The sequence below is a fragment of the Protobothrops mucrosquamatus genome, unplaced genomic scaffold (assembly GCF_001527695.2).
Source record: "Protobothrops mucrosquamatus isolate PMUCROS unplaced genomic scaffold, P.Mucros_1.0 scaffold399, whole genome shotgun sequence".
NCBI lineage: Eukaryota > Metazoa > Chordata > Lepidosauria > Squamata > Viperidae > Protobothrops > Protobothrops mucrosquamatus.
In genome coordinates, this window is record NW_015386730.1 from 523,790 (window position 1) to 550,447 (window position 26,658).

Consider the following 26,658-nt stretch of genomic DNA (forward strand, 5'->3'; position numbering starts at 1 on the left):
AACCAGTTTGGTGTAGTGTAGTAATTGGCATCAGCCTAGATATGTGAATTTTAGTCCTGCTTTAGACAGAAAACCAGCTGGGTGACCTTAGGCCAGTCACTTTCTTTCAGCTCTAGGAAGGAGGCAATGGCAAACCATTAATGAAAAACCTTGCCAAGAGGGACTTGTCCATGCAGTATCTGAGAATCAAACACAATTGAATCAAAGGGGGAGGGAGAATAGTTGTTTAATTTAGATAATGCTGGTCTAATATAAGGAGATTGGCTACTTAAAAAAACTTATCTCCAAAAAGAGCCAACAAATCCAATTGCCTTATTACATCCAACACACACTGTTTTAACCACCTTTTCGTAACCTGTTATATGTCCTGTGAGAGGCCATAACTCTGTAATTTTTGATGAACTGATCTTCTCCAAGCCAACTTAAAATTATCTACAAGAACTAGGATTCCCAGGCCCACAGGGCATCAGACTAATTTTAACCAGTATAAAAATGCACACAACCATATACTGGTCAAATAGAAGACATGATGGCTCTGTGACTAAGTTCCAATGAATGGGGACTGAACTCAATGTTTCTCAACGTTGGCAACTTTAAGATATGTGGATTTCAACTACCAGAATTAAAAAAATATTAAAATGCAGAATTCTGAGAATTGAAGTCCACGTATGTTAACAATGCCAAGATTGAGAAAGACTCCTGGAGGAAGGTTGTCCATGGGGTCGTGATGGGTCAGACACGACTTCACAAGTAACAACAACAATTTGATATTGGGTGAAGCGCATGCTAAGTGTTCACGCTAAACAGTCTTGATCTTTATTTCAAGTGTCCTTCATTTCAGCTGCATGACTGAAAAATATTGGCAGACTTTTGGTCTTGCTATTGTGAAAGTTAGAAACCCATATCCCCAGATTCCACCACAAATGGAAATTTAGAAATTTACTTGATTTTTTTTTTCCTGTATTGCAACTTGCCTTCGTAAAGCTGGCTCAGGGCAGGAAGCCAGCAAGTTTGATATTTGAACATAGATCTTTTTAACATTTATATTTTATTGTGTTCTACTAATCTAGTTGAAATGTTAATTTATATTGCTAGTCCGTGTATGATATGCCATACACTAAATAAATAAATACATCTACTTGAATAGATTTTAACGAGTTTCTCTTCTTCCTTCACTGTTTAGTGTGTAAGGTGTTTTTTTTAAAACATATGGTCAGGAGTCTGCTTCCAATTCCTGATCTTATTTTAATACACTATGTCAACCAGCACTTCACACAGTCGTGTTCTCCTATTGGTGAATTATACTCTACAGGTTTGAATAGGTTTTAGGCTTAGAAAATGTTTTAAAAATGTTAATATGATCAAAATATTAAACTGCAGAAAATGTTTAAAAAATCATTTTTCTGTAATTTTCAATATGCGCCTTTTAGGAGTGAGTAGGTGGCAGCGGATGAGCGTGGAAAGTGAAAGCATTCTTAAAGAAAATTATAGTAACTCAAAATACACCACAGATACATTGCAAAGTAACACACATGCAAATTCATACATTCCTACTACCTTCCTTTTCATGGATACTAATGTATTTGAAGATTATAGGAACATAAACTGAATAACTACAAAACCAAGAAATCTTTTGTTATTCCTATTGAAATTTGTGATAAAATCTTTAACAGCAACGGTTCCAAAACCACCCCTCATTCTGACAACATTGCCTTTTAAATCATTTCCAAATGTCACTATTCTGGTTTGTTGAAACAATTCTTTTTCAGTATTGTGGTTATTATATTCTCGGTGCTAGAGGATTTTTAAATTGCAGAGCTTTTTGACTTTTATTCTGAGTTTTAGAATGGGGGAGAAAATGATACATCCCTCCAAAGTTTACAAGTAAATTATAGATCCCATCCTTCATCTGAATGTACAGTACAATGTTGGGGTAGCTTCTCAGTGTAATAGAACACAATTCATCACTAGCAGCAGGTAATGTCTACAGTTTAACAAGATCCCACCATATAAACTTTTTCTCCAAATTATTAATGAAAAACCACAAGATGTGAGTGAAGGGCACTATTTCAACATTTCCAATCAACAGCACAGTCCTTGACTTAAAACCACTCATTTAGTGACTGTTCAAAGTTACAATGGCTCTGAAAAAAGTGACTTATGATCAATCCTCACACGTACAACTGTCACAATATCCCCATGGTCACATGATCAAAATTTGGGAACTTGACAATGCACTCATAACAGTTGCAGGGTCCTGTGATTGCTTCCCCAGCCAGCTTCTGACAAGCAAAAGCAATGGGGGAAGCCAGATTCATTTTACAACTGTGTGATTCACTTAACAACTTGTTAAGTTGTTAACAACTGGCAAAATGTAAAATCAAATGCGCCTCATTTAACAACTGTCTCGCTCAACAAAGTTAATTCTGATCCTAATTGTGCTCATCCATCTTTTCTTTTTATTAGTTTATTTCACCCAGAACGTTTAAAAGTTGGATTCTCCTTGCTGAGTGAAGTGATGTCATTCTTAATTCAGGACTCTATATCTAATCTTATTCTGATGTATGGTGTAAACCATTTCTCGGTCATATACTGTATACATGCTCACAAAACTGAAATACAGTTTTGATTTATTTCCTTTTAGTAAGCAGGCAAGTCTTCCTTCCTTCCTTCTAGGTTTAAAAATATGAAATTATAGTGAGTTTAATTTACATCAATTTAATTAATTAATTAAAATATATTAAAATTAAATATATTTAAATAAACCCACTCAAAAGCCAGTTTGGGCTACTGGTGAAGGTGATGGACTATGAGAAGGGAAACTGAGTCCTGCATTGGGCACAAAAGCCAGCTGGGTGAATTTGAGCCAAAACTTCATTCTCGGCCATAGAAACAAGAAAAGGGCAAACCACTTCTGAAAATGCGGCAGAAATAATTGCATGAATTTGGCGATGTAGTCAGTGGGAGTCAAGGCAATTTTTTTAAAAAAGGAAGAAAAAGTCATTACCTTTAACTCTAAAATAGAAACATTTTGTAGAAGATGAGGTTCTCAATCTGCTTCTCGGGATGGATTCCATATTCTTTCTTGACTGATTTATGCACCGTCTCAAACCCCTCACTTGAGTTTATGGGTTTTCTCCCAAACATTCATCAAATACTGACACGATCAGGAGAAGATTCAGAGGAAAGTCCTGGGCACCCATTAACAGACTCATCTTACCTTGTTTGAGACAAATTAATTATCTAACGAGACGGCACCCTCGCCCATTAAACCACTATATCGGGAACCCAATGTAATCTAGCTACAGCAGTATGGAATAAATACTCACCCTGAATCCTAGGAAAAGCTCCTTGTCTGCTTCTGGAATACTTGCTTCTTCTTCAAGAAGTTATGTCCTTGAAAATGAAATGATTCTTCAGGCCCAGCTCACTGTACCAGGATACATCAGCTCCAACCCCAGGGCAGATCTGCTCCCCGGGAGAAAGAGCCTCATCAAACAATGGGCTCCTATGTATACTTTGTCCTACTGAACAGCAGACGCAAGATGTCAGGGTGAAGTGATGTGCAGATGTGGACGATGTCGTGACTGAGCTTACGTATGGATGGCAGGAGGGGAGTGGTAGGGGATGGGGAGGGAGAGGGGGGAAAACACAGAAAGGAAGCAACTAGGGATGGAGGGATGAGTTTTAAAGAGAAGAAGATGGATGGAATTCAGGAAGACATTATCAACGTGAACTGGGTGCCATTTTGAATGGGTGTTGGCCTCGTCCAAAGCTGGGTGTTGGTTTTATCTGCTGCAAGTTAGCAAATACGGGTAGTCCTCGCCATATGACCACCACTGAGCCCAAAATTGATTTTGTCAAGTGAATTTTGCCCTGCTTTATGACCTTTCTTGCCACAGTTGTCAAGGGAATCACTGGAGTTGTTGTTAGCAACACGGTTAAGTGGCTTCCTCATTCACTTTGCTTGTCCGAAGGTCACAAATGTGATCACATGACTCTGGGACACTGCGACCGTCATAAACAGGAGTCAGTTGCCAACCTCTGAATTTTGATCACGTGACCATGGGGATGCTGCAACGGTCGTAAGGGTGAAAAACAGTCATAAGTCGCTCTTTTCAGTGGCACTGTAGCTTTAAAACGTCGCTAAACGTAAGGGTTAACCCTAACTACTTGTAATCACACAAAATTGGGTGAGAACATATTACTACATTGTAAGCTGCCCAGAGCTGCTTTGGATAGCAAGATGGGTGGCATATAAATTAAATAAATATAAAGAACTCGGTTTATGCGCAGAGGTACAGAACTCAAGCTTGTGATTAAGATCTCAAAGCAAGCTTTCCATATCTCCCCTCATAACAGCTATTTATAACTCTTGTAGATTACATCAGCAATTTTGATCCTATAAGACTTCTGGGAGAAAGATAATGATAGCTAATCCGTCCCGTTTTTAAAAGGAGACCACTCATTCCTTCTCTAAATCATCTGCATCTTTAGATAACCATCAAATGATTCTTGTTGGTTGGGAGAAAAGAGAGATCAAGGAAGGTGGGAAAGTTTTCAAAGGTGGAGCAAAACGGAAGTGACTTGATTTCTGCAAAAAATCTTCGGTCCTGCAAGCATCACAAGCCGCCTTGGGTTGACTAAAAGGAAAAATAGATATATATTTTTTAAAAATTTTGGTTCACCACCACAACCATTCAGGCATTGCAACAAATTTGGAGGCGAGAGCATATCCTAAACTGAGGACAGAGATTGTACAAGGGGGCACTTTTGTTTTCATTTGATGAAATGTTGAAATTGGCTAATACAGTGATTTTCAATCTTGGCAACTTGAAGATGCGCAGACTTCAGCTCCCAGAATGCCCCAGCCTGGGAGCTGAAGTCTGTGCATCTTCAAGTTGCCAAGATTGAGAAATGCTGGTCTAAAAATATTAACCATAAATGTCGGGAGATCCATTAGCCTGGTGTGCCTTGCCAGTCAGAAGCTGAGCTGGAAAGATAGACTAAAAACATCTTTATCACAAGCAAAAAAAGGCACCTCACCTATTTGAGGAGCCCTCTTAGAAAGGCGGAGAATCACTTCATATACAGTTCAAACACATCAGTTAACACCATTCGCGATATCTCTGACATAGCACGCAAGCTCAGAGGTTGTAGCATGTAACATGTAACATCCCATAATTCCTTAGTATGATCTTGTTAATGGTCGTCAACATGTTCAGGAGGTGTGTTTCTCACATTGTGATGAGGGATGATGAGTTTGCAAGTAACTGAAGTTAAAGTCAGTCTTTGAGAAGTTAAAGTCAGTCTTTGAGATGCTTGAACAGTTTTCTTATCAGGCTGTATATAGCTTTCTTTGTTCCTTGAAGAACTAAAAACATCAATCAAATAAACTCCTAGTTACTGAAAACATTAATCAAACAGCCCCCCCCCCCTGCTGCTGTCAGTAACATTGGAGGAGAAATGCATCCACCTAGCAATTTCACAGCTAAATACACATATGGCTAATAAATCATAAAATAGCTATCTCCATGTTAGCAATACAGCCAGCCCTGTAAGGTAGACCACGTCAGGAAACTGATCCATAAGGAGACTAGAACTATATTGAGATGAACCATAGTAACAGACTCTTGAAAACCTGCATGTTCCCCCTTCTCTCCTTCTTATACCTCAGGAAATCAGTCTGAATCTTTTTAATATGTTTTTCCACTTCCCTGGACTTACGTTTCTTTAGAATCTCTTGTTTGTCCTAATGGCTTCTGGATTCCTGTTCCAAGATCATCTCGCTGGCTCCCTGCAGGGACAGATGGGGCTAAAGAAGCCTCTCTCTGTGCAAGTAGGGCTGCCTTGCGTACTAACAAATTGTGGATAGTGCCTTCAATAGGGCAAGCTTTCAATTTCCCCAGGTGATTTAGAAGAAGAGGCAAAATCTAACACCTTGGTTAGGTGCTCCCACCTTGCGGTCTGCGGATGAGAGTCAGTTTCAAAACAGAGATTGTTTGGTTAGACCAAGGGTAGGCAACCTTGGCTCTTTTATGACTCGTGGACTTCAACTCCCAGAATTCCTGAGCCAGTATGGCTCAGCATGGAAACCTCTCCCTTTGCCCTCAGCATGGCTGGCTCAGGAATTCTGGGAGTTGAAGTCCACGAGTCATAAAAGAGCCAAGGTTGCCTACCCCTGGTATAGGGTTTCCTGCTTGAGCAGGGGGTTGGACTAGAACAGGGCTTTTCAACTAGTGGTACGGGTACCACCTGTGGTACATTGGCACCTGGCAGGTGGTACGCGACCATCCTAAAAAAGTGGTAGCGGGGGAGGGGAATGAGCTGAACCAGTGGCAGTACCGCACAAGCCTGAGCGAGAGATGGCTGGAGCTGCAGGGCTCAGCGGAAGCGCCAGGATCAGTGCCGCTTTCCAACTGATTGGCGCTTCTTCGGGACTGTCAGGGCTCAGTGGAAGTGCCAGGATCAGTGCCAGGCTCCAGCTGGAGCTCAGCGCTGATCTTGAACAGCTGCTGGAATTGGGTATGTCTAGTTCAGGGGTAGGCCACCTTGGCTCTTTTATGACTCGTGGACTTCAACTCCCAGAATTCCTGAGCCAGCCATGCTGAGGGGAAAGGGAGAGGTTTCCAAGCTGAGCCATGCTGGCTCAGGAATTCTGGGAGTTGAAGTTGAAGTCCACGAGTCATAAAAGAGCCAAGGTTGCCTACCCCTGGGTTAGAATATAGTGGTTACTAGAAGATACTAGTGTCCGATGCAGGTAGCATTTAGGGACAACAAGTGTATCATCTTTACTCTGCCTCTGTTTCCTTTCCCCAAGCTCTGACAACACGACAGATGTCATGTTCTTTTAAGGAATACATTTGTGATATCAACAGGCCTCATGTCCTTGTTATATTATGAGTAGCTTTCCGAAAACCGATGGTGGTTGGCTAGGTGAGGATGGTGGGAGCTGTACCTTTGACACATCTGGAAGGTCCAGGTGGAGGAAGGTTCTTGTGAACAGGTGCCATGACCCAAAAGCAAAGCAATTCTGCAGATGTGGCTTAGTTGCACGATGACAACCGTCCAACCGGGCCTTGCAGCACATGCCAAGGCCCTGTTGACTGGCTTGTCATTTGTGTCCCCAGACTGAGCTCACTAAGCACGATCTATGAGCCCTGTTGAGCAGACTGGATATGTTTTTGGATAAATCTCGGGTTGGTTTAATTCAACCCTATGAGGAGTCTGGTGCTATTGTGGGAGTGAAGCTCATAAGGCCTGGAGCAAAGCTGTGTCTCTTCACTCAGCCTTGCCAATTTGTAATTAGGGACATTAAAATAAAAATTTGGCAGGTCCAAGTGCCTGGTTTCTCCCTGGAAAGACGGGCAAAGGAATTGTTTCCTCAGTGATAAGATGAAGTGTCCTTGCACCCTGACCGTTCCTGGCACGGGGAAAGAGAGAGCCGTGTCAGTCACACACTGTGCGTCCTGGGAGTTGGAGACAAAGAGGCAGTTGTGATCCGGCATCGGTCAATTGACGACAACCGTGTGCACCGGGTGGGTGATTCAGAGATTCATTGTAAAGACAAAGGCTGCAGAGAAACATTCACTCTGGCTGCTAAGGCCTTACACTCCAGAGCTGAGAAAGAGTTTATTGTCCTCGTCGGAGTATAAATATTTCTATATGTTGGGAGGGTAGCATTGAATATGTCATTGGCCCTGGGACAATTTACTGGGAGTTATCACATCCTCCAGCTGCCCAAACCTTTACCTCTAACCTTTATTTGTAAACATGGAGTAACCATAGAAACGGATACATTGCCCCAAGTCAAATCTTCTTAACCATGATTAGCAGAATGAAATGCAATTGTAGGGCATCTACACAATACTTTGTCATAAGCCATGCTGGTTGGATTCATACAGTACTCTAAATAAAGACCAAGCAATTTGTGTTACATCTTTATCCAGTGTAAGAATTCAGTGAAAGTGTAGGACAGTGATGGCGAACCTTTTAGAGACCGAGTGCCCAAACTGCAACCCAAAACCCACTTATGCATCGTCGAGTGCTGGGTGGGTGTGGCCCATTGGCTGGGTGTGGCCCATTGGGTGGGTGTGGCCCATTGGGTGGCCCTGGCTGCAGTGGTAACGGCAGACTGGGTGGGACTAAAAAGTTCAATCAATCAATTCCAACTTTGCAAGATTTTTTTTTCCGCGAGAAGTTGAAATTGACTGATTGAACCTTTCTTTTTTTTTTTTTTTTGCACACAGTGGCAGAGGCCTAAAGCGAAAAGGTTTTATAAAACCCAGCTGAAGGCCTAGGACTGGGGTGACAGTGCGCGTGCCCACAGAGAGGGCTCTGAGTGCCGCCTCTGGCACCCGTGCCATAGGTTCGCCACCACTGGTGTAGGATGAAGACAGCCAGTATTTCAGTGGAGAAACATGGGCCTCGTTGGTGACAGGAGTTGAAATGTTGGCTTATTTGATGCCTTTGGATGGATAGGTAGTACTTCTCATTGAGCTACTTTCCTAAGTTACATCAAACATACAAAGATTCTCAAGAGCCGTGGTGGCGCAGTGGTTAGAATGCAGTATTGCAGGCTAATTCTGCCCACAGCCTGGAGTTTGATTCTGACTGGCTCAAGGTTGACTCATCGTTCCGAGGTCGGTATTGCCCCAGATTGTTGGGGGCAATATGCTGACTCTGTAAATCGCTTAGAGACGACTGTAACGCACTATGAAGCAGTATATAAGTCTAAGTTCTATTGCTATTCTAAGGATGCTATTGGAGAAAGGGAAACTAGGGGGAAAAATGCAAGAGGGTGTTACGTAAAATATTTCTTCCTGGTTTTTCACTTTTAACATTTTTAAATTTTTTATTAAGAAAATTTAAACGGCTGTCCAACTCAGTCATGGTGACTCCAGGTGGCTTACAGAAGTAAAACACTTAAAGTAGCTGAATGAAGCCATAATGGGTTCACACAGTACACTAAGCTAATCCAAACAAACCATTTGCCGGCTTCACCTGATTATCCCATCTTCTTGACAAGTACAAAACCGGTACAGATAAAAGCATCTTTACAAAAATAAGGATGGCATTATTTTTTCCAAATAATGCATTGCAAACCAAAATACAGAGCGCATCTTGTGCCACAGCGACCCCTAGTGTCACAGTGGTGCACTGTAGCTAGCAGCCATTGCCCAAATTGGCACTGAACCAGGGGTTTTTTTGGGGGGGGGGAAAGTGTAGTGTTTTTAAGCAGGGGTCTTCAAACTTGGCCCTGTAATGACTTGTGGACTTCAACTCCCAGAATTCCTCAGCCAGCGTGCCTGGCTGAGGAATTCTGGGAGTTGAAGTCCACAAGTCATAAAAGGGCCAAGTTTGAAGACCCCTGTTTTTAAGGAACCCTGATTTATATTTTGGAAGAGAGAAAAAGGGCCCAATCCAGCCCAGCAATCCTGCTTGATCTGCTATAGATCAATTTGCAGATCATTGGCCGTAGTAGGTTAGTTGTAAATATCACCTTAGGAGGCCTTTAGGTGGGATACCAAGTATGCTGGCTCAGGAATTCTGGGAGTTAAAGTCCACGAGTCATAAAAGAGCCAAGGTTGCCTACCCCTGCTCTAGGTGATGGAAATTGTGCACTGCCTTCTCTGTGTGATGCTGCTTAGAGAAGCACTATATTCAGCTCCACCAACCTTAACCCTTCCTTTTATTAAAGCCCAGGCTGTATCTGAATGTATACTGTAGTCAGTCAATATGTTTATTAATCAGCAATCCACACCTTCTTTTCCTAAGGTGTCCACCAAAGTTCACACACCATCTAGACCACAGTAGTTTCTGGTTTCTTCCTGCAGGACTCGATTATGCTGAGAAACATCAGGAACACAAGGAATATGGAGAGGCCCACCACCAATGCCTCAATGATGGAGTAAGTGTGAGCCAGCTCCCCTGGTGGGCTCACCGCACCAGGAGAAGTGACTAAAAACTTGCCCGCTAAATGTCCATTCACGAAACACTGGTACAAAGTGCTGTGTGAATTGTTCTGGAAGGAGAGGTGTAGGATCCCACCACCAGTGGCTTTGTCCAGGCTTTGGGAACTTCTGGAGAAGTTGAAGTTCTGAAGTTGAAGGTGTGTCAACGTTGTGAGACCTACCTGCCAGTAGACAGGGCTGCAGAAGGCAAGAGACAAAGTCATTCATACAAGACGAGGAATCAGACATCCATCCCAAAAGCATTATGAATAAAAGCAAAGGATTGGAAGCCAACGGATGCCGTATTTTTTTTTTTAATGCCCAGATTGCTACAGGAATAGCTTGGGTTCATCTCAGGCCAAGCCATAGTTTGTCGACCAAACTGCAACTGACAGGATTCAAACCCCATGCAAAGTTAATGGTTTCCAAGCCATGATACTTTGGTTCAGATAGCACTCTGAAGTACCAATCCCCTAAGCCAGGGGTAGGTGACCTTGGCTTTTTTATGACTCGTGGACTTCAACTCCCAGAATTCCTGAGTTGAAGTCCACGAGTCATAAAAGAGCCAAGGTTGCCTACCCCTGCCCTAACCACACTGAGATTGAATGCAATGCCTTTTCTTCATCGCAGAAAAGGCTTTCTGTATAATGCAATTTTTGAGGAGTTTTTATATTAAAATATTCTAAAAATGAATGATTCTGCCCAACCGGCTATCTTCTCAGCAGACAGTAATATTTAGATTGCAACAACTACTGCAGCAAATGAAGGTGGCAGTTTTTGTTAACAACAAAAATTGGCAAACTTATACATTTGTACCACCTTGATTTTATATCAGAGGTGATTGTCCTCGACGTACGCGCCCAAAATTTCTGTTGCTAAGTGAGACATTTGTTGAGTGAATTTTGCCCCAGTTTACGATCTTTCTTGCCACATTTGTTAAGTGAATCCCTGCAGTTGTTAAGTGAGCTTCCCCATTGACCTTGTCAGGTCACAAAAGGTGGATCACATGACCTTGGGACACAGCAGCCATTATAAATATGAGCCAGTTGCCAAGGGTCCGAATTTTGATCACGTGTTCATGGGGATGCTGCAAAAGCCGTAACTGTGAAAAATGGTCATAAGTCACATTTTTCAGTGCCGTTGTAACTTTGAATGGTCACTAAATGAACTGTTGTAAAGTTACGGACTACTATATTTCATATCCTTGAAAAATCTCCCCCTATGCTGCCTATTCAGTGAAATTTGCACAATATGCTAAGTGATAATGGGATTGCTGCAATATTAGCTCAGTGTCTTGTATAAACCCAGCCAACGTGATTTGCAAACACCGGTTTATAGATTAGTTTGATATAACTCTTGCTTATTTATCATTCAACAAATTATAAAAAGGTTTAGAAGAGGCAAGCAATCTTTTCATGCAAATAGGGTCTTCATTTTTTCTTGCTTCCGTCCTTTCAGAACTATACAGATGGAGCGAAGGGGATTGATATTTTCATTTCATTTTTTTATTTTTGCAGGTGTCCTGGCAGGAGGGGGGGGGGAAGGTGTTCTCTGTAAAATAGATATTTTAGCAGATGCTTAGCACACTGATATTCTCACAAAAAGGAGCAAAACCACATCTCTAAAAATAACAATGTGCTTCAGGGGCTGGAAAAACTGTACGGTACTGGGGCCCACAATTCATAGGTTACTCATTCTGGCCTAGAACAATGCTTGAATCTTTTTTTTTCAGTTTACAGATATACTGTAGCATTTCTCTTTTCAAATAATGCTTAATTGCCCATCGGCTTATCTATGTCTTCATTTGTTGGTCCATCAATTCATCCTAGAACCACAACAATTTGGGGGGTCCTGAAACAGCAGGTAACAGCCTTGGCCAGCCATAGCTCTGAGTTGTGCATTGATTCTGCCTGTTCCTGGTTACTCATGCCTTAGTCACCTCCTACACGGATTTCTGCAAGGCACTCTACATGAGGCTGTCCTGGAAGCTTCAGCTGATAGTATTGGTGAAAATGTTTCTTGATCTTGGTAATATTCACTGGGGTGTTCTCAGCTGCTCAGTTATTTTATGTTACCTCTGTGGTTTTAAACTTAGTTGGTTTTTATTATGATTTAAAACTGTTAGCCACCTGACAGAATAACAGAGTTGGGAGGGACCTTGGAGGTCTTCTAGTCCATCCCCCTGCTCAAGCGGGAGACCCTCCAGGGGTAGGCAACCTTGGCTCTTTTATGACTTGTGGACTTCAATACCCAGAATTCCTGAACCAGCCATACTGACTCAGGAATTCTGGGAGTTGAAGTCCACAAGTCATAAAAGAGCCAAGGTTGCCTACCCCTGCCCTATACCATGGGTGTCAAACTTGCCGCATCACGTGACATGTTGCGACGTATCACGACTTTTTTTTTGCATTGCCAGAGCTGGGGTGGGCACGGCTTCCATATAAGCCCAGACAAGGATAATCAGATGTTACCACCTGGAGAATAATAGGACAATTCAAAGGACATGCCATTGAATTGCTTGCTCTGCTAACATTAGCTTTGGCTTGGCCCTAGCTCAATCCTTGAGCTCCTGCAGCTGTTTCTATTATGTGTGCTTCATTCAGTTTCTCCTGGTTATTGGTTTTTTTTAAAAAAACAGTCTTGCTGCAAGTAGCAGAACTGGAACTCCATCTGCTTTGCGAAGGTGAAAGGTTCATGTAACTCGTCAATGTTTAACTTGCTTTTTTTCTTTTTACAATGTACAGAGATACAAGCAAAACCAAGAGAACTAAATCAACATTTCCTGTTTCTCCTGTTCATGGTGTTAAGGCTGCTGGTGACAGCCTAAGTGGTGGAACCAATTAAATTTGGATAAGGAAAACTGGTATCCTGAGTGCACTAATTTGACAAAGTTTGCTTCTGGGAAAAAAAACCCCCACTATATAATTAAGTGTGGCGAAAATAATAGCTGTATTGTATTAAGATGCCTCTAGGTGATTGCAAAAAGCTAGCAAGAATTTGGACTCCTTAGGAATAATAATAAAAACATTATTAGATGGATTTGGAGGAAACAGCCTTGTGAATGGCTTACAAATATCACACGATTTTTGATACTTCCCTTTTTCAGCTAAAGATCATGCAGGGAATGTTTATGGAGAAAAGGAACAACAGCCACAGCAGTTTTAAATTTGGGAACAAATCAGAGAGGTTATATATTTAAGTTAGGATTTGCTTTGACCATGCCCAGGTTCCAGTGCAATAAGCCATCAACAAGTTTGCAGACTACAAAGACTGCATTCATACAGTACACCAGGGGTCTTCAAACTTGGCCCTTTTATGACTTGTGGACTTCAACTCCCAGAATTCCTCAGCCAGAAATAAAAGGGCCAAGTTTGAAGACCCCTGCAGTACGCTAAGCTCAACCACAAAGCACATTATTGCTTAGTAGGAAGTGTAGACCTGCTCTGGGAATACATTGTATTGAATAAACAATTGATAGACTTAGCACATCATAGGCAAACCACAGAGACTACAATACACTAAGCCCATACCATAGAGAATCAACTACATTTTGTGTGTATGCTAAACAGAACTGGAGGTCTACCTGAGGGAATGGGCCAACTTGCCACAGCCAACTCGCCATGAGACAATTCACTGTGCAACAATTTAACAATTCTTTTTAATTATTTAAAATAAATACAAAAAAATATTTTAATTTTTGTCAATCCCATTTATTCTGTCCCTCCTTTCCCATCCTTGCTTTAATGATTCTATTCCACCATTTTTTTTTGTTATTAGTGTAACTTTTGTCCAGCAACAAGTTGTCCTGTGGCGAGTTGGCAATGGCGAGTTGACTGGGATGAGTTGGCCGTGGCGAGTTGGCCACGGCCAATTGTCATAGACCCCTTCCTGATGGGGGCAGGAAAGACTTAGGTAGTACCTGTAGATGGAAGATGCTGGGCAGCGAAGGTGAGCGATGGCTTTTTGCTGGGGGTGGTAGCTGGTAAAGACCAAGAATGGTACCCAGTATGGCTCCTCTTGGCCGATCAAGTATGTGTCACAGGGCATTTGGCAGGCTTCTATCCTCAGCTCTGGTTCCCGTTGTGGCAACATCAAATACTTCTGCCTGGCTATCCCACAAGGCAATGGCCTTTCCTCCTCAGAGTCCACCGCGGTCATCTGGGCATAACAAAACCCCACTTGCTTCCGTTCCCCAGGATGACCACAGTGGTCGCAAGACTGCCAAGGGCTCCAGGAGGTGAACAGGGTGGCCTGCGTTCCATTTACTAGCTGCACCGTAGCATTGCTCAAAGTGGCTTCTCCTAGGCTTGCATGTGACACATGGAGACGCCCGGCATTCTGAAAATCAACGTCATAATAGCCGAGGGTGGCGTCTCCTGCACGGCAGGTGTACAGGCCAGAATCTTCTGTACTGGGACTTGGGATATACAGGCTGCTGGCGATCAGTCGGGATTTGAAACGTAGTCTCTGCAGCTTGGCGTGGCTAAACAAGGGCCAAGAAGTCCCGCCTGAGCGCAAGAAGGTGAGTGGTTGCTCCCCGGTCCAAGATGGGTCAAGGTATTGCCAAGTGATATGGCCTTTGTATGAAGAGCGTGGACAACGTAGCATCACGGGGTTTTCAGAGATAAATGCTAACACGCAAGGATGGCCAGGGAGGCAGGGCTGGCCCAGGGAGTGGCCTTCATAATGGCTACCTTCAGTGATGGTTAAGAACAGACCCAGAAACAAAGCCCACAAGGGTGCCCAACCGGACATGGCAAGCTGGGTACTGACCTATTAAGAAAACTCAGGGAAGGGAAAAAAATCCAGCTGTGACACCACTCCTGATGTCACAATAGGCAGAACAATGCCACTGTTAAAACTGACCTTGTTCTGGAAGACTGGATCCCACCCAGACACAGTACTGATTCAGCATCTTGGCTGAAATTATTATTATTATTTTTTTAAAATCTAGTGGCAATTTTATTTCCTTTTGAATGTTTTGCTATATAAAATGCATATCCTGGAAGCCGAGATAACAAGACCGCTTTATATTATTCATATTTTTAAAACGAGATTGTGTATCAAAGAAATCTTTAAAAACCACTTTGAAAAAATTTCAACCCATAGAAAACTTTTTTTAAAAAAAAACATACTTGGAAACACAAAAGTAATACAACCAATAAATAACAAGCAGAGATGCTTCAACGTTTTAGCTTTTCCACCATTTAAATTCCAGCCTCCGGACCAACAGTCTTTTTTGTTTAAAAAAAGAGAAAGAAATCAATCAAAACTCGTAAACTTTCACCTTTCCTGGCATTTGAAAGTTGTGTTTTTTTCCCCCGTCTTAAGCAGTACCTGGGCAAGTTCACTTTTCCTTGGGAAGGGGAGCCAGAGAAGGACTTCCCAAAGTTTCTCTTCTCTCCCCCCCCTTTCCCCAAATAGTTCGGCTCCTTCTCAATACATTCAAGGGCGTCTTGAGGCTTAACCATCGCCCCGAGAGGGGGAAGACCCGAAGGCGGACCTTCGTTCTTACTTCCCCCCCCCTAATTATTCAGCTCGCCCTTAAAAGTGAACCCGAGGTTAAGAAACGAGTGAGTCGGTTTCCGAAAGAAACTTCCCCGTGACTAAGCCTTGGCGGAGGCGACCCGCTTCCCTGCGAAGGAGTTGGTAGCTTCCGTTCCTGGGGCGAGGCTGTGAGGGCAGCAGCACCTGAGGCGCGCACCGAGCGCGGCGCCCAGCAGCGTCGGAGGCGAAGCGGAGCGAGCTGCGGAGTCCCGCTGAAGAACTCCGAGGGCAAGGCGGGATTGGCAACGAAGGAGTCCGGGGGCCATTTATTTACCCCAGTCTCCTTCCCTCTTTTTTTTCCCCCCGCGGAGCGGACCGACTCAAAGTCCGTACAAAGGTTGGGAAATGGAGACTCGGAGGGCGCGTCAGACGGCCGCGCTGCCCCTGTTGTGGTTCTTGGGCACCGCTTGGATTTTAGGTGAGCGAGTGAGAGGGAAATGGGGTGGTGGTGGTGGTGGTGGTGTTTTTTCCCGCTCGCCCCCGACGGCGAGACCCCTCCGCCCTCTTGCCCCTCCGCCCTCCTCTGAGGGGGAGACTCCTCGGGGAGCCCTGCTTTAGGGCGCAGGGGTGAGGAAACTCGAGAGCTGATTGGTCCATCGCCACGGGCCCTCCGCCAATCGCTTTCCCCGCTGCTTCTCCCGCGCGGGACTCCGCCGCGGGGGAACCCGAAAGGGTCGCGCCTTTTTTTTCCAAGCCCCCCCCCACCGTTCGCCCCCTCCCCCATTGCCGCCGGCCGTCGTGGTGCGGTGAGATCTTTCTCCCCGGGGGCGACTCTCTGGAGACGGGCAGGAGGAAGCGGCGCTTTTCCCGGACAAAGCAGATCTGCACCTGTTGACTTGCGCGCACGCAACCTGTTGAATTGGGAGTTTGAATTCACCCGCTTTCTAGGGTTCAACATCCCAATGGGGGGGCTTGTAGACAAGGGATCCTTTAAAAAAAAAATATCAATCCAGTCTGCGGAGACTCACTTAAAATGAACCCGATGAAGAGGTCAACGCAGCTTTGGGGGTGGTTAACGGAGGTGGGGTGCAGTGACTTAGAATATAGAATAACAGAGTTGGAGGGGACCTTGGAGGTCTTCTAGTCCAACCCCCCTGCTCAGGCAGGAAACCCTTTACCATTTCAGACAAATGGCTGTCCAGTCTCTTCTTAAAAACCTCCAGTGTTGGAGCATTCACTGCTTCTGGAGGCAGGTTGTTCCTCTGATTAATTGTTCTAACTGTCAGGAAGTTTCTCCTTAGTTCTAGGTTGCTTCTCTCCTTGATTAGTTTCCATCTGTTGATTCTTGTCCTGCCTTCAGGTTTTCAGGTGCTTTTGGAGAATAGCTTGACTCCCTCTTCTTTGTGGCAGCCCCCCCCCCGGAGATATTGGAACACTGCTATCATGATGTCACTCCTTTTTTATTAAACTTGTTCTCAGGCGTGTTCTGAGGTTGTGATGATGCGATGGTACGAAGGCGGTAATGCGCCTGGGGTGGAGACTTAGATCTGCTTTTTGTGAATGAGCATCTGCACATTCATACTGTCATTGTGTTTCTCTGCTAGATATCCCACCTTTCCACCAGAATCATACATAACATTTGCTCCAATTTCTCTCCAACAACAACTCTGCAAAGTACAATATGCCGGGCTGAAGGATATTGACCAGTCCAAAGACAGTGAATTTCTGTGGTTGAGAATGGACTTCAGTCTGGTTTCCTTAGCCCCTTAATCACTATAATCAACCATATTGGATGTTACTGGTGATAAAGTGTTTTCTTTCCAGCCCTCCCCAAGCCGTTCTTTTCCAACTGAAGCTAGCTAGTTGCCTTCCTCTTCACAGGGAAAATGTCCTTGGCTCTTCTCAGGTCAAGATTTCTTTTTATATATTATTATCTGGCTTATAGCCCAAGAAAGGAGGAAAATGCTTCCCCCCCCTACTTTTCCTGTTCGTCATTTGCCTTTGTCTTGCCTGCTGGAAGGAACAAAGAATATACCCTCCAGGGAAAGGAAATGGGGTGGTTTGAAGAAGCCGTGGCTTTTCCCCTTCTTCACGCTTCTACCAATAATGCAAAATTAAATGTTTTCCAACTCTGTCTAAGGACAGAAAGTATAGTTGTGAGGTTCTCCACCTAGAGCCAAAGACACAGCTTGTCCGCAGTATTCAGTGTTACTACCATAAAACTTTATTTGGGTAGCTCTACAGTAAGGGCCTTAAAAAGCATTTGAAATGCAAGATTTGAAGCCAAAATAATTCCTTTATGCTTTTGCTTAGGTTGTTTTTCACATCCTAGTACTAGGCAGGTTGATCAACACATGGCAGGGTGTGTCGTGTTTGGCATATTATCATTTTCCTGCAAGGTAAACATACGACCTATGGAAGAGAAGAATTAGCCAGCTCCTAACCCTTAATCCTCTGAAAAGGGGGGTGTTTCAGGAAGAATCAAGGAACTTTTTTGGTTTTTGTGGCAAGACCTCCTATGTGTTTGTTTGAAATCTGTAGGTGTGCCCTTTTAGACTTGTCTTCCTGGAAGGCTGATGACTGATCCAGACTAGAGCAGCGTTTGTCACACACACACACATACATCGAAACTGCAGGTCCTTTGTGGGAGGAAACTGATCCTAGTGCCAACCCCTTTTCAGGCTGGAATGAAACCACAAAAACAAATAAAACGAGTAGAGGAGACTATGAGCACGAGATAAGCATGGAGGCAGACTAGCTTTGTCAGAACAAAACTTGTTAGTCAGAACAAAATTTAGAAAGTAGAAAAGTGAAAAAGGTTTTCTTATTGGACAATTGAAAAAAGCCAATGTAAAAATAAAACTTGCCATTATTTTGCAAAAGTGGAAAATGCCTTGCGATTGGCTGGTAAAATATAAGCAGGGCTCTTCTAAGAGGTTTTTGATCTTTTGAACGTTGTTCCCCAAAGAGCAATAAAGGTGTGACTGTCTGTCTTTTTCTACCAAATAAAAGCTGATTTACTCTTCCAAGCTTTTTTCAGTGAATATTGATATATTTGGAGAGTTTATTGCAGGCGGTCTTTTGTGACATTGTTTTGTTTTTTTATTGGGTTCATACAACCCACTAAACCAAATCCAGGGCAACTACTTTATGGTTTAGCTATTCAACTATAATAGAATTTGAGCTTGAAGTAGAATGTTGTGCGAACATTGTGATTAGTCAGCTATACTTTATTGTATACATTTTATTGAAAACCCTGAATTATATATGAGGTCTGAGGATACAGGGGGAGAACCATCTTTTAGCTTAAGGATTGAATCAGGTTTTGTTTGGATGAGGGAGGAAGTTTCAGGAGTTTTGAACAATGAGATATAAATCTTAAAAAGTATTGCTGATTTCTCTGTTTAAAACCCCCAACCCTCTGAAAAAAAGAAACAAGGGACCCAAAGTCTTGATTTTTTCTGTTCTTGGTAGGGCTCTGGAAGACACAAAGGAGAGATTAGCATCTTGTACTTTTTACACTTTGCCTTAGAATACCAGACTTAAATTAATACAGGACTGACATTTGTTAAGCTAGAATTTTTGTTGTCTGTTTTGTAAGACCAGGCTAAAAACTGACTACCCTGACATCTCTGAATAGTGGCAGCATCCTCGCTGAATGAAAGAAATAAAGATCTTGGTAGGTTGGTAAGCTGTTCACTTATTTACCTTTCATAACAAAGAATTTCTGAGAATCAACCTGACAGGCATCCCGGAAAGTAGATTTTTAATATTGTGCAGTAGATGCATCTTTGCAGTTTAGATCCCTTGAAATTTATTTTCAGGACTTGTAATGAATAGTAGCTCAAATTGCCGGGGAGGATGGTAGATGCACCTTGGTTCTGAACTTTGAAGTGTTATAAAAAGCAAGGGAATCTTCTTTCTTTCCTCTTTGTCCTTCATAAGCTTGATTTAGATGTGTCCGCAACTGGTGAACACACATCTATGCTGTGAAGGGGTTGATGGGTAAGTATAGGTTGCAGATGGTTGCAGACGGCTGATGTGCACACACCTCAATTCTCAACTATGTGTTTTGTGGAGATGTGCATGCTGCATGTTTATTGGCTGATCCAACTTCCTGTTGGAAGGTGGGGAGGAAGTCAAGGCTCATTCAAACGTCTAATTGTCATAATTAAATGGCTGAAAATGTATACGGTCCTGAAATGATGATGATGGTGATGATGATGATAATGTTGGAAGGGACTTTGGAGGTCATCTAGTCCAACTCCCTGCTCAGATAGGAAACCCTATACCATTTTAGACAAATGGCTGTCCAGTCTCTTAAAAACTTTCAATGTTGGAGTATTCACAGCTCCTGGAGGCAGGTTGTTCCACTGGTTAATTGTTCTAACTGTCAGGAAGTTTCTCCTTAGTTCTAGGTTGCTTCTCTCCTTGGTTAGTTTCCATCTGTTGCTTCTTGTCCTGCCTTCAGGCGCTTTGGAGAATAGCTGGACTCCCTCTTCTTTGGGGCAGCCCCTGAGATATTGGAATACTGCTATCATGTCCCCCCTGGTCCTTCTCTTCATCTAAGGTCCAAGGAGACTGTGCTGAGAAGATAAGCTACCTCTGGCTGTCTTGTGATATAATAACTAGAAGGAAGGAATGCTGTAGAAAGAAAGTGTGTAGTATTTAGGGACATTGTTTTTATTAACCATTTCCTTCTATCTGTTCCAATCTACAGATTCTGCCATTGCAATGCAGGTCAGTGTGCCAAATCCCTTCAACGTAGTCATCCTATTTCAACCTGTCACTCTACAGTGCAACTATCAGACCACAGCAACCCAGCCTCCTATTGTCTTATGGAAATACAAATCTTACTGTCGAAGCCGCCTGGCTGATGCTTTTAACCCCAACAGCCAGGACACCGTGATCAACAACCAACTACAAGCAAACAATCCAGGATACAACCCTTATGTGGAATGTCAAGACAATTCCAGGACTGTGCGAGTTGTGGCCACCAAGCAAGGCAATACAGTGACCCTGGGGGAATTCTACCAGGGCCGGCGCATTACTATCACAAATGGTATGTACAGGACACCACAGTACTGGCTCACTTTCTATAACATAGTAATTGTTGTTGTTGAGACAGAATAAACAAGAATGCCAGGTGACAGATTTATGAAAGTTGTTTTTTTTAATAGTTCATTACTAGTGCAGGTAGGTGAGTGAGCATATTTCTGTAAGCTGTGCAGTTATCTGTGTTTACCAATCCCAGCTGAAATTAAAGTCATCTTAGCCTACAGGAGGGTGTATAGAAAGGCATGCTTTGGGAAATGGATGCATTGCTATAATTTGCCTTATGTGACAAATCCTCATAAATCTTTTTTGAGATGTTATTTTTTTATACCACGAATACAGGATTTTGGCTTATTGTGACATATAACCAGTTAGTGTTATTGGCTGAGTCCTTGTTTTCTTACTCTGATTGTTAGCAACCATTGGGTCTGTTTTCCTAATTGTGGTAGCCTTTTCTCCCCATTTCCAGGTGGATATGATGATATTTGCTTCTTTTCACTATTTTAAGCACTAATGTTACAGGGTTTTGCTGAAAAAAGACATAAATGCATTCCTGAGAGTTTGAACTTTGAGATTCCCTTGAATTCAGAGCCTTTTCACAATGAAACTGAATGAATGGAGAGTAAAAGTATTAAAAATTCTAAAAATAACTACTACTATGCTAAAACATCGAGTAAAACTTGTTTTATAAGTAATAGACATTCAATTGATTGGTCTCATTTTCTGTTGGGTATATATAAACTTTTGTTATTTTATTGTTATAATGGTTTTCAATTTTTTTTTTAAAAAAGTCCAAGCTAGATTGCAGCAACCAACTGGACATGGATAAGTAAGAATATTTGAACCTGGTTAGTATTTGAGTGGTAGATCAGAAGAAACCTCCTGTCTATAGGCTAGATTGGGAGGTGAAGCCTACACCCTGTCTTCTAGAAAAAGGCCACTGTAAACCTTTGCAGCCAGGAAAATTATATTATAAAATTATATGAAGGAGCCTTTAAAAAATAAAATACTGTAAATCCCTTCAGCACAGAATGGAAAGCTGGCAAAATACCAGATTTTTTTTTTGGTTCCTCTTTAAAGAACAAAGAAAGTTAGGTGTGGCCAGATTCCGTAACTTCCCCATGCCCTAGTTTCCTTTGGAGAAGAATAAGTTTACATGTATTGGAATGCAAGGAGCAATTTTCAACAGAGAAATCTTGCTTTCACTCTAAAGCAGGGGTAGTCAACCTTGGCTCTTTTATGACTCGTGGACTTCAATTCCCAGAATTCCTGAGCCAGCTTAGCTGGCTCAGGAATTCTGGGAGTTGAAGTCCACGAGTCATAAAAGAGCCAAGGTTGACTACCCCTGCTCTAAAGTATAACCATTATAAACATGTTCAGAAAATGTATTTCCAAATAGTGGAGAGAAATATTTTGATTTTAGCTTACTCAGCCTCAAGCTATAACGATCTTTGTTTAGTGTGTAGCTTCTCAATCTTAGCAACTTTAAGAAATGTGGACTTCAATTCTCAGAATTCCCCAGCCAGAATTCCCACACCCAGAATTCTGGGTGTGGAAGTCCACACATTTTAAAGTTGCCAAGATTGGGAAACATTGATCTAATGAGTTTAGCTGAACAATACCTTGTATTCAGTGGTGGGATTCAAATAGGCGAACAACCGGTTCTCTGTGTGGATGCCGCTTCTGGAAGTCCATTCTGGGCCTGGGCAACAAAAAATTAGCTACCGGTTCTGCCGAAGTGGTGCGAACCGGCTGAATCCCACCACTGCTTGTATTCCACGAGAAGATAATTTGGTAAGCTCCAGATGTTTTGCACCAATTATCTGGTCAGCCATAGTGTGGGCAATAAACAGAAAGTGTTCTTGTTTTTCAGTCTATTAATCTGTAGTCTTAAAATGTTGCAGTTCCAACTATATGGGGTGACTTATCGGTTAACAAATGTGGGCTTGTGCTATAAATATTTCAGTTTCCTGCAGTTGGAACTAAACTTAGGTACTTCGTCATAATCCTTTACGCCGTTGTAATCCTTTTGTAATTTTCTCTTGTATGATGTGTGTCAGAAAACCACTGCTAGACTGTGAATATTACTTTATTTTTAATGTGGGTGTTGTTTTTCATAACTATAGCAAGAACTCGGAGGGAAGTTCAAAACAAGAATGAACAACACTGGTGAATTTAGCAGGTCAAAAGTCCATGGCAATACCCCACAGCCTGTGATAACATGTTCTAAAACAAGCACCAATGGTCAGTTTTAGAAATGCTACATGTTTTTCTCTCATTTACTGCATAACTCCTGTCCCCAAAATCATGGTGTAATCAACAGGAACTTTTCTTTCAAGTTCTAGCAAGATTAGACTCATGACTGTTCCATTTGGATGTTTTACATTTTTGTTGCATATTTGTTAATTTTGTTGTTTATTCTCTCTGTTTATATTCTTTTTTTACTCTTGAAAAAACAGATACAGGTGTGCAAAATCTGGTGAGCAGCTGAAGTACAGTATATACCAGGGGCGTCAAACTCAATTTCATTGAGGGCTGCATCAGCATTGCGGTTGCCCTCAGGGGGCTGGGTGGGTGTGGCCAGGGTGGGTGCGGCCGACTGGGTGGGCGTGGATGGAGTGGGTGTGGCCTATTGGGTGGGTGTGGCCAGCTCTACATTGTTCGCATCAAGGGTGCTGTGGGGGGCTGGGCAGGAGTGGGACAGATCTGAGGGTCTCTGGCAGAAGGGGGTGGGACCGGGGCAAGTGCCAAGGCATGGTCCACTGGAGGAGCCTCACTGTTCCTCTCAGGCCATGTGGGTGTGGCCAGAGTGGGTGCAGCCTACTGGGTGGGCGTGGATGGAGTGGGTGTGGCCTACTGGGTGGGCGTGGCCAGTTCTACATCGTTCGCGTCAAGGGTGCCTGTGGGGACCTGGGCAGGAGTGGGACAGATCTGAGGGACTCTGGCGAAGGGGGTGGGACCGGGGCAAGCGCCAAGGCATGGTCCATTTCTTCCTCATGAAGGGTGACACCTCCCCAGCATGCACCCAGGAGGCGGGCCGACGCGGCGGGGGCCAGTTCCTCACTGTTTCTGGACGGCCTTGTGGAGCTAAGACTGAATGCATTTCAGCATAGATGGCCACCACAAAATTGTACATTGGCTCCCGGCCAGCCTGGGCCAGGGCCAAGGCAGCGGGGGCCGTTCCCTCACTGTTTCCAGGATGGCTTCGCGGGCCGCATCCGGCCCCCGGGCCTTGTGTTTGACATGTCTGGTATATACCATAACTTAAAATTTTCCTTGTAGTGCAGCTTTCATCTTCACTGATTTTTTTAACATCTAAAACACAGAAAATCAGGTTGACGTCTAAGGGGCATGTGATATTCATATTATAAAAACAGCTATCTTAAGCAGTATATGTTTCTTTGCTGCTGACCTACACACTGTTAGGCAGGCATGGTGAACTTGAGATTTCCTTATTAGAAGTTATTCACCCAGCATTAATCTGTTTTTTTGGCTTTGCTATGGAATTTTAATTGTTAGTGTGATTAAAGTCTTGCTTGAAGTTTTATTCTATTAAGAAAAATGGAAATAAGGTTTAAGCAGTAGAGCAAGAATACATAGTGAACATTCTCCTGGATTTTGAAAATAATGACTTATCTCTGTTTCTACACATCCTCCATAATTGTATGAAGAGCAGGTAGAAATTGTATTGAAAGAGAAGTAGTGGAACTGTAACTTGTATGCTAGAGCAGTATTTCTCAATCCTGGCAACTTTAAGTCTTGTAGACTTCAACTCCCAGAATTCCCCAGCCAGCATGCTGATTAGAGAATTCTGGGAGTTGAAGTCCAGGCATCTTAAATTTGCCATGGTTCAGAAACAAAGAGTTGTGGGAATAATGTTTTGAATGACTCTTGCAGAAAAAGTATTGTACTTCTAGAAAACTAGCATGCATACTTTCTGCTTGATGCTAGGTAGAGGTTTGTTCTCCTCCTCCTCCTCCTTGTGCTGACATGATGTTGCACTAGGAATGGGGAGACCTAGGTCAGTGATGGCGAACCTTTTAGAGACCGAGTGCCCAAAAACTGTCCCGCCTCCGGCCCACCCCGCCCCGCCCACTCTGCCCAGCCCCCGTCTGCCCACAGGGCCACCCATCCCCTCCACGGCCCACCGCAGATTGCCCAGGCAGCCCTGCAACGCCATGGCGGCCACGCCCTCCGCCCATGCCCCGGAGCATCATCTGTGCGCGACAGGGCATGAGGGCAGAGTCTTGTCCCTGCTGCTTGGCTGCCATGTCCTTGGCTGCACTGCTCTGCGCGGGCTGTGCCCAGGGGCGACTCTCCTCCGGGGGGCTGCTAGTAAGGAGGGGGCCGTGGGGAGGAGGCGGGACTGGGGCAACGGCGTGCGTGCCCACAGAGAGGGCTCCGAGTGCCGCCTCTGGCACACGTGCCATAGGTTCGCCATCACTGACCTAGGTTTTAGTTCTCCCCCAGCCATGGAAACCAGCTGAATGGGTTGGAGTCAATCATTTTCTCTTAGCCCCCAGACTGGGAGGTAAAAAAACCTCATCTCCTTGCAAACCTATACTGGACCAGGGTGGTAGATCATGGTTCATTACTTCCAGTGAAGAGGCTTTCTTCCTGCAATGGCTTGATTGAGGCTGATCATAACATCAGAAACAACACTGGCAGGGTTTATGCTTCCATGACGATTTTTAAAGCAATATTTCCTCATTTGAAATGGTACAGCCTGTTGATTCAGCCTTACTGCCAATGTTGATGAATTTATTTATTTATTTATAATTAGACTATCACTCTATGAGAGAATTTAAATTATATAGCAGGGTGCTGTCCTGAACCAAAACTGCTGCGTGCATGAAGGTGCTTTTCAGACATATAATTTATGTCTGAAAGGAGACATAGAAAACTGAAAATAATTTGCAGGTTTTATTGCCCTGTTGCTAAACAAAATTTGTCGGTATAGCAAGCCATCTTGCAAATGCTGAACTTGGAAGATCGTGAATTGAGTAGATCCATTCGTTCAATTACAGATTCACATACTGTAGGACCCTTCTAGCAGTTTTGCTGTTAAGGTTTTTGTCTGTTCCTGAGACTGCGGCATTCTGACATGTTTTGTGCACCACATTCCTTAGTCTCATTACTGAAACATTTCATAAGTGGTTCCATAAGTTCACTACAGTTGCAAATATTTCTCGCTCTGCTTAGCTTTCCTGATGAATTTGATTGCAATTCTGAACTACCCCTGCCATGTTGCCCGTGTTTACACCACACATATAGATTTACTTGGGGCCATTCTCTTGAAATGTTTGCATAAAATAGCATTAGTTCAGCTCAGCTTTCTGTAAGCAAGGATGATTCCCTTCTTCAAACAAACACTTATTTTTGTCTCCAGCGAGAAAAGAGAATCATATTTCATATGAACAGCTACTTAGTAAGTAAGCAGTGCTGGTCACTGGTCCATCACTAGTATGTTGCATTGATTATACTATCAAATTATTTTATTTTCCGCATTGCCCAGTGCCCCCTTGCATCATTGGTGACTGTTCTTTTCTAAGCCCAAAGAAAGCTGCTTCCTGAAGAGCCACTGACTTGGGCAAGTAAAATATTGTCATGCTCTCCCTGTACACAATTTATGACTTCATAATGTACAAACCAGAACTCTGTCATTTCATGCTTAATTCTTTCTCACATGTATAAGAAATCCATGACTTGATCAGCATGTTAGTCAGGAACCTATTTGAGATGAGCGGCTAGAGAAATCAAATAAATAAATGAATAAACCTGGAAAGTGTCAGATAAACTGGGAGATTTATTTATTTATTTATTAAATGTGTATGCTACCATCTCACGTGAGGTGACTAGACAGCTTGCAGACATACAATTGAAATATACCATCAAACATTAAAGCAATAAATAGGAATCTTAAACTTGGAAGCTCCTTGGAAGAAGGTGAACTACTGTTCCGTGGCCAAGGAGATTAAATATTTACGGTATTAACTAGAGTTATGAGGCCACCAAACTCAAATGATGTGATTCTGGAGAGTGTAAATATATTCATGAAGTCAGCAAGAGATGAGATTCACTTGAGATTCACATAGCGTTCTGAAGAAAGGACTAGGAGTTCCAACGTGGTGCCTTTTTAAGGAGTTAGTAGAACCACACCAGT

At 43.1% G+C, this 26,658-nt stretch overlaps 1 protein-coding gene across 1 annotated transcript; it reads right to left on the reverse strand.

Annotated features, from left to right (window-relative positions):
- Positions 1-9,802: 9,802 nt before the first annotated feature.
- Positions 9,803-14,708, reverse strand: FAM187B (family with sequence similarity 187 member B). Its single transcript, XM_029284165.1, has 2 exons — positions 13,873-14,708; positions 9,803-10,151 (listed from the first exon to the last, which is right to left on the reverse strand). Exons 1-2 carry the CDS (start codon positions 14,706-14,708, stop codon positions 9,803-9,805), a joined length of 1,185 nt encoding a protein of 394 aa, XP_029139998.1.
- Positions 14,709-26,658: the final 11,950 nt, after the last annotated feature.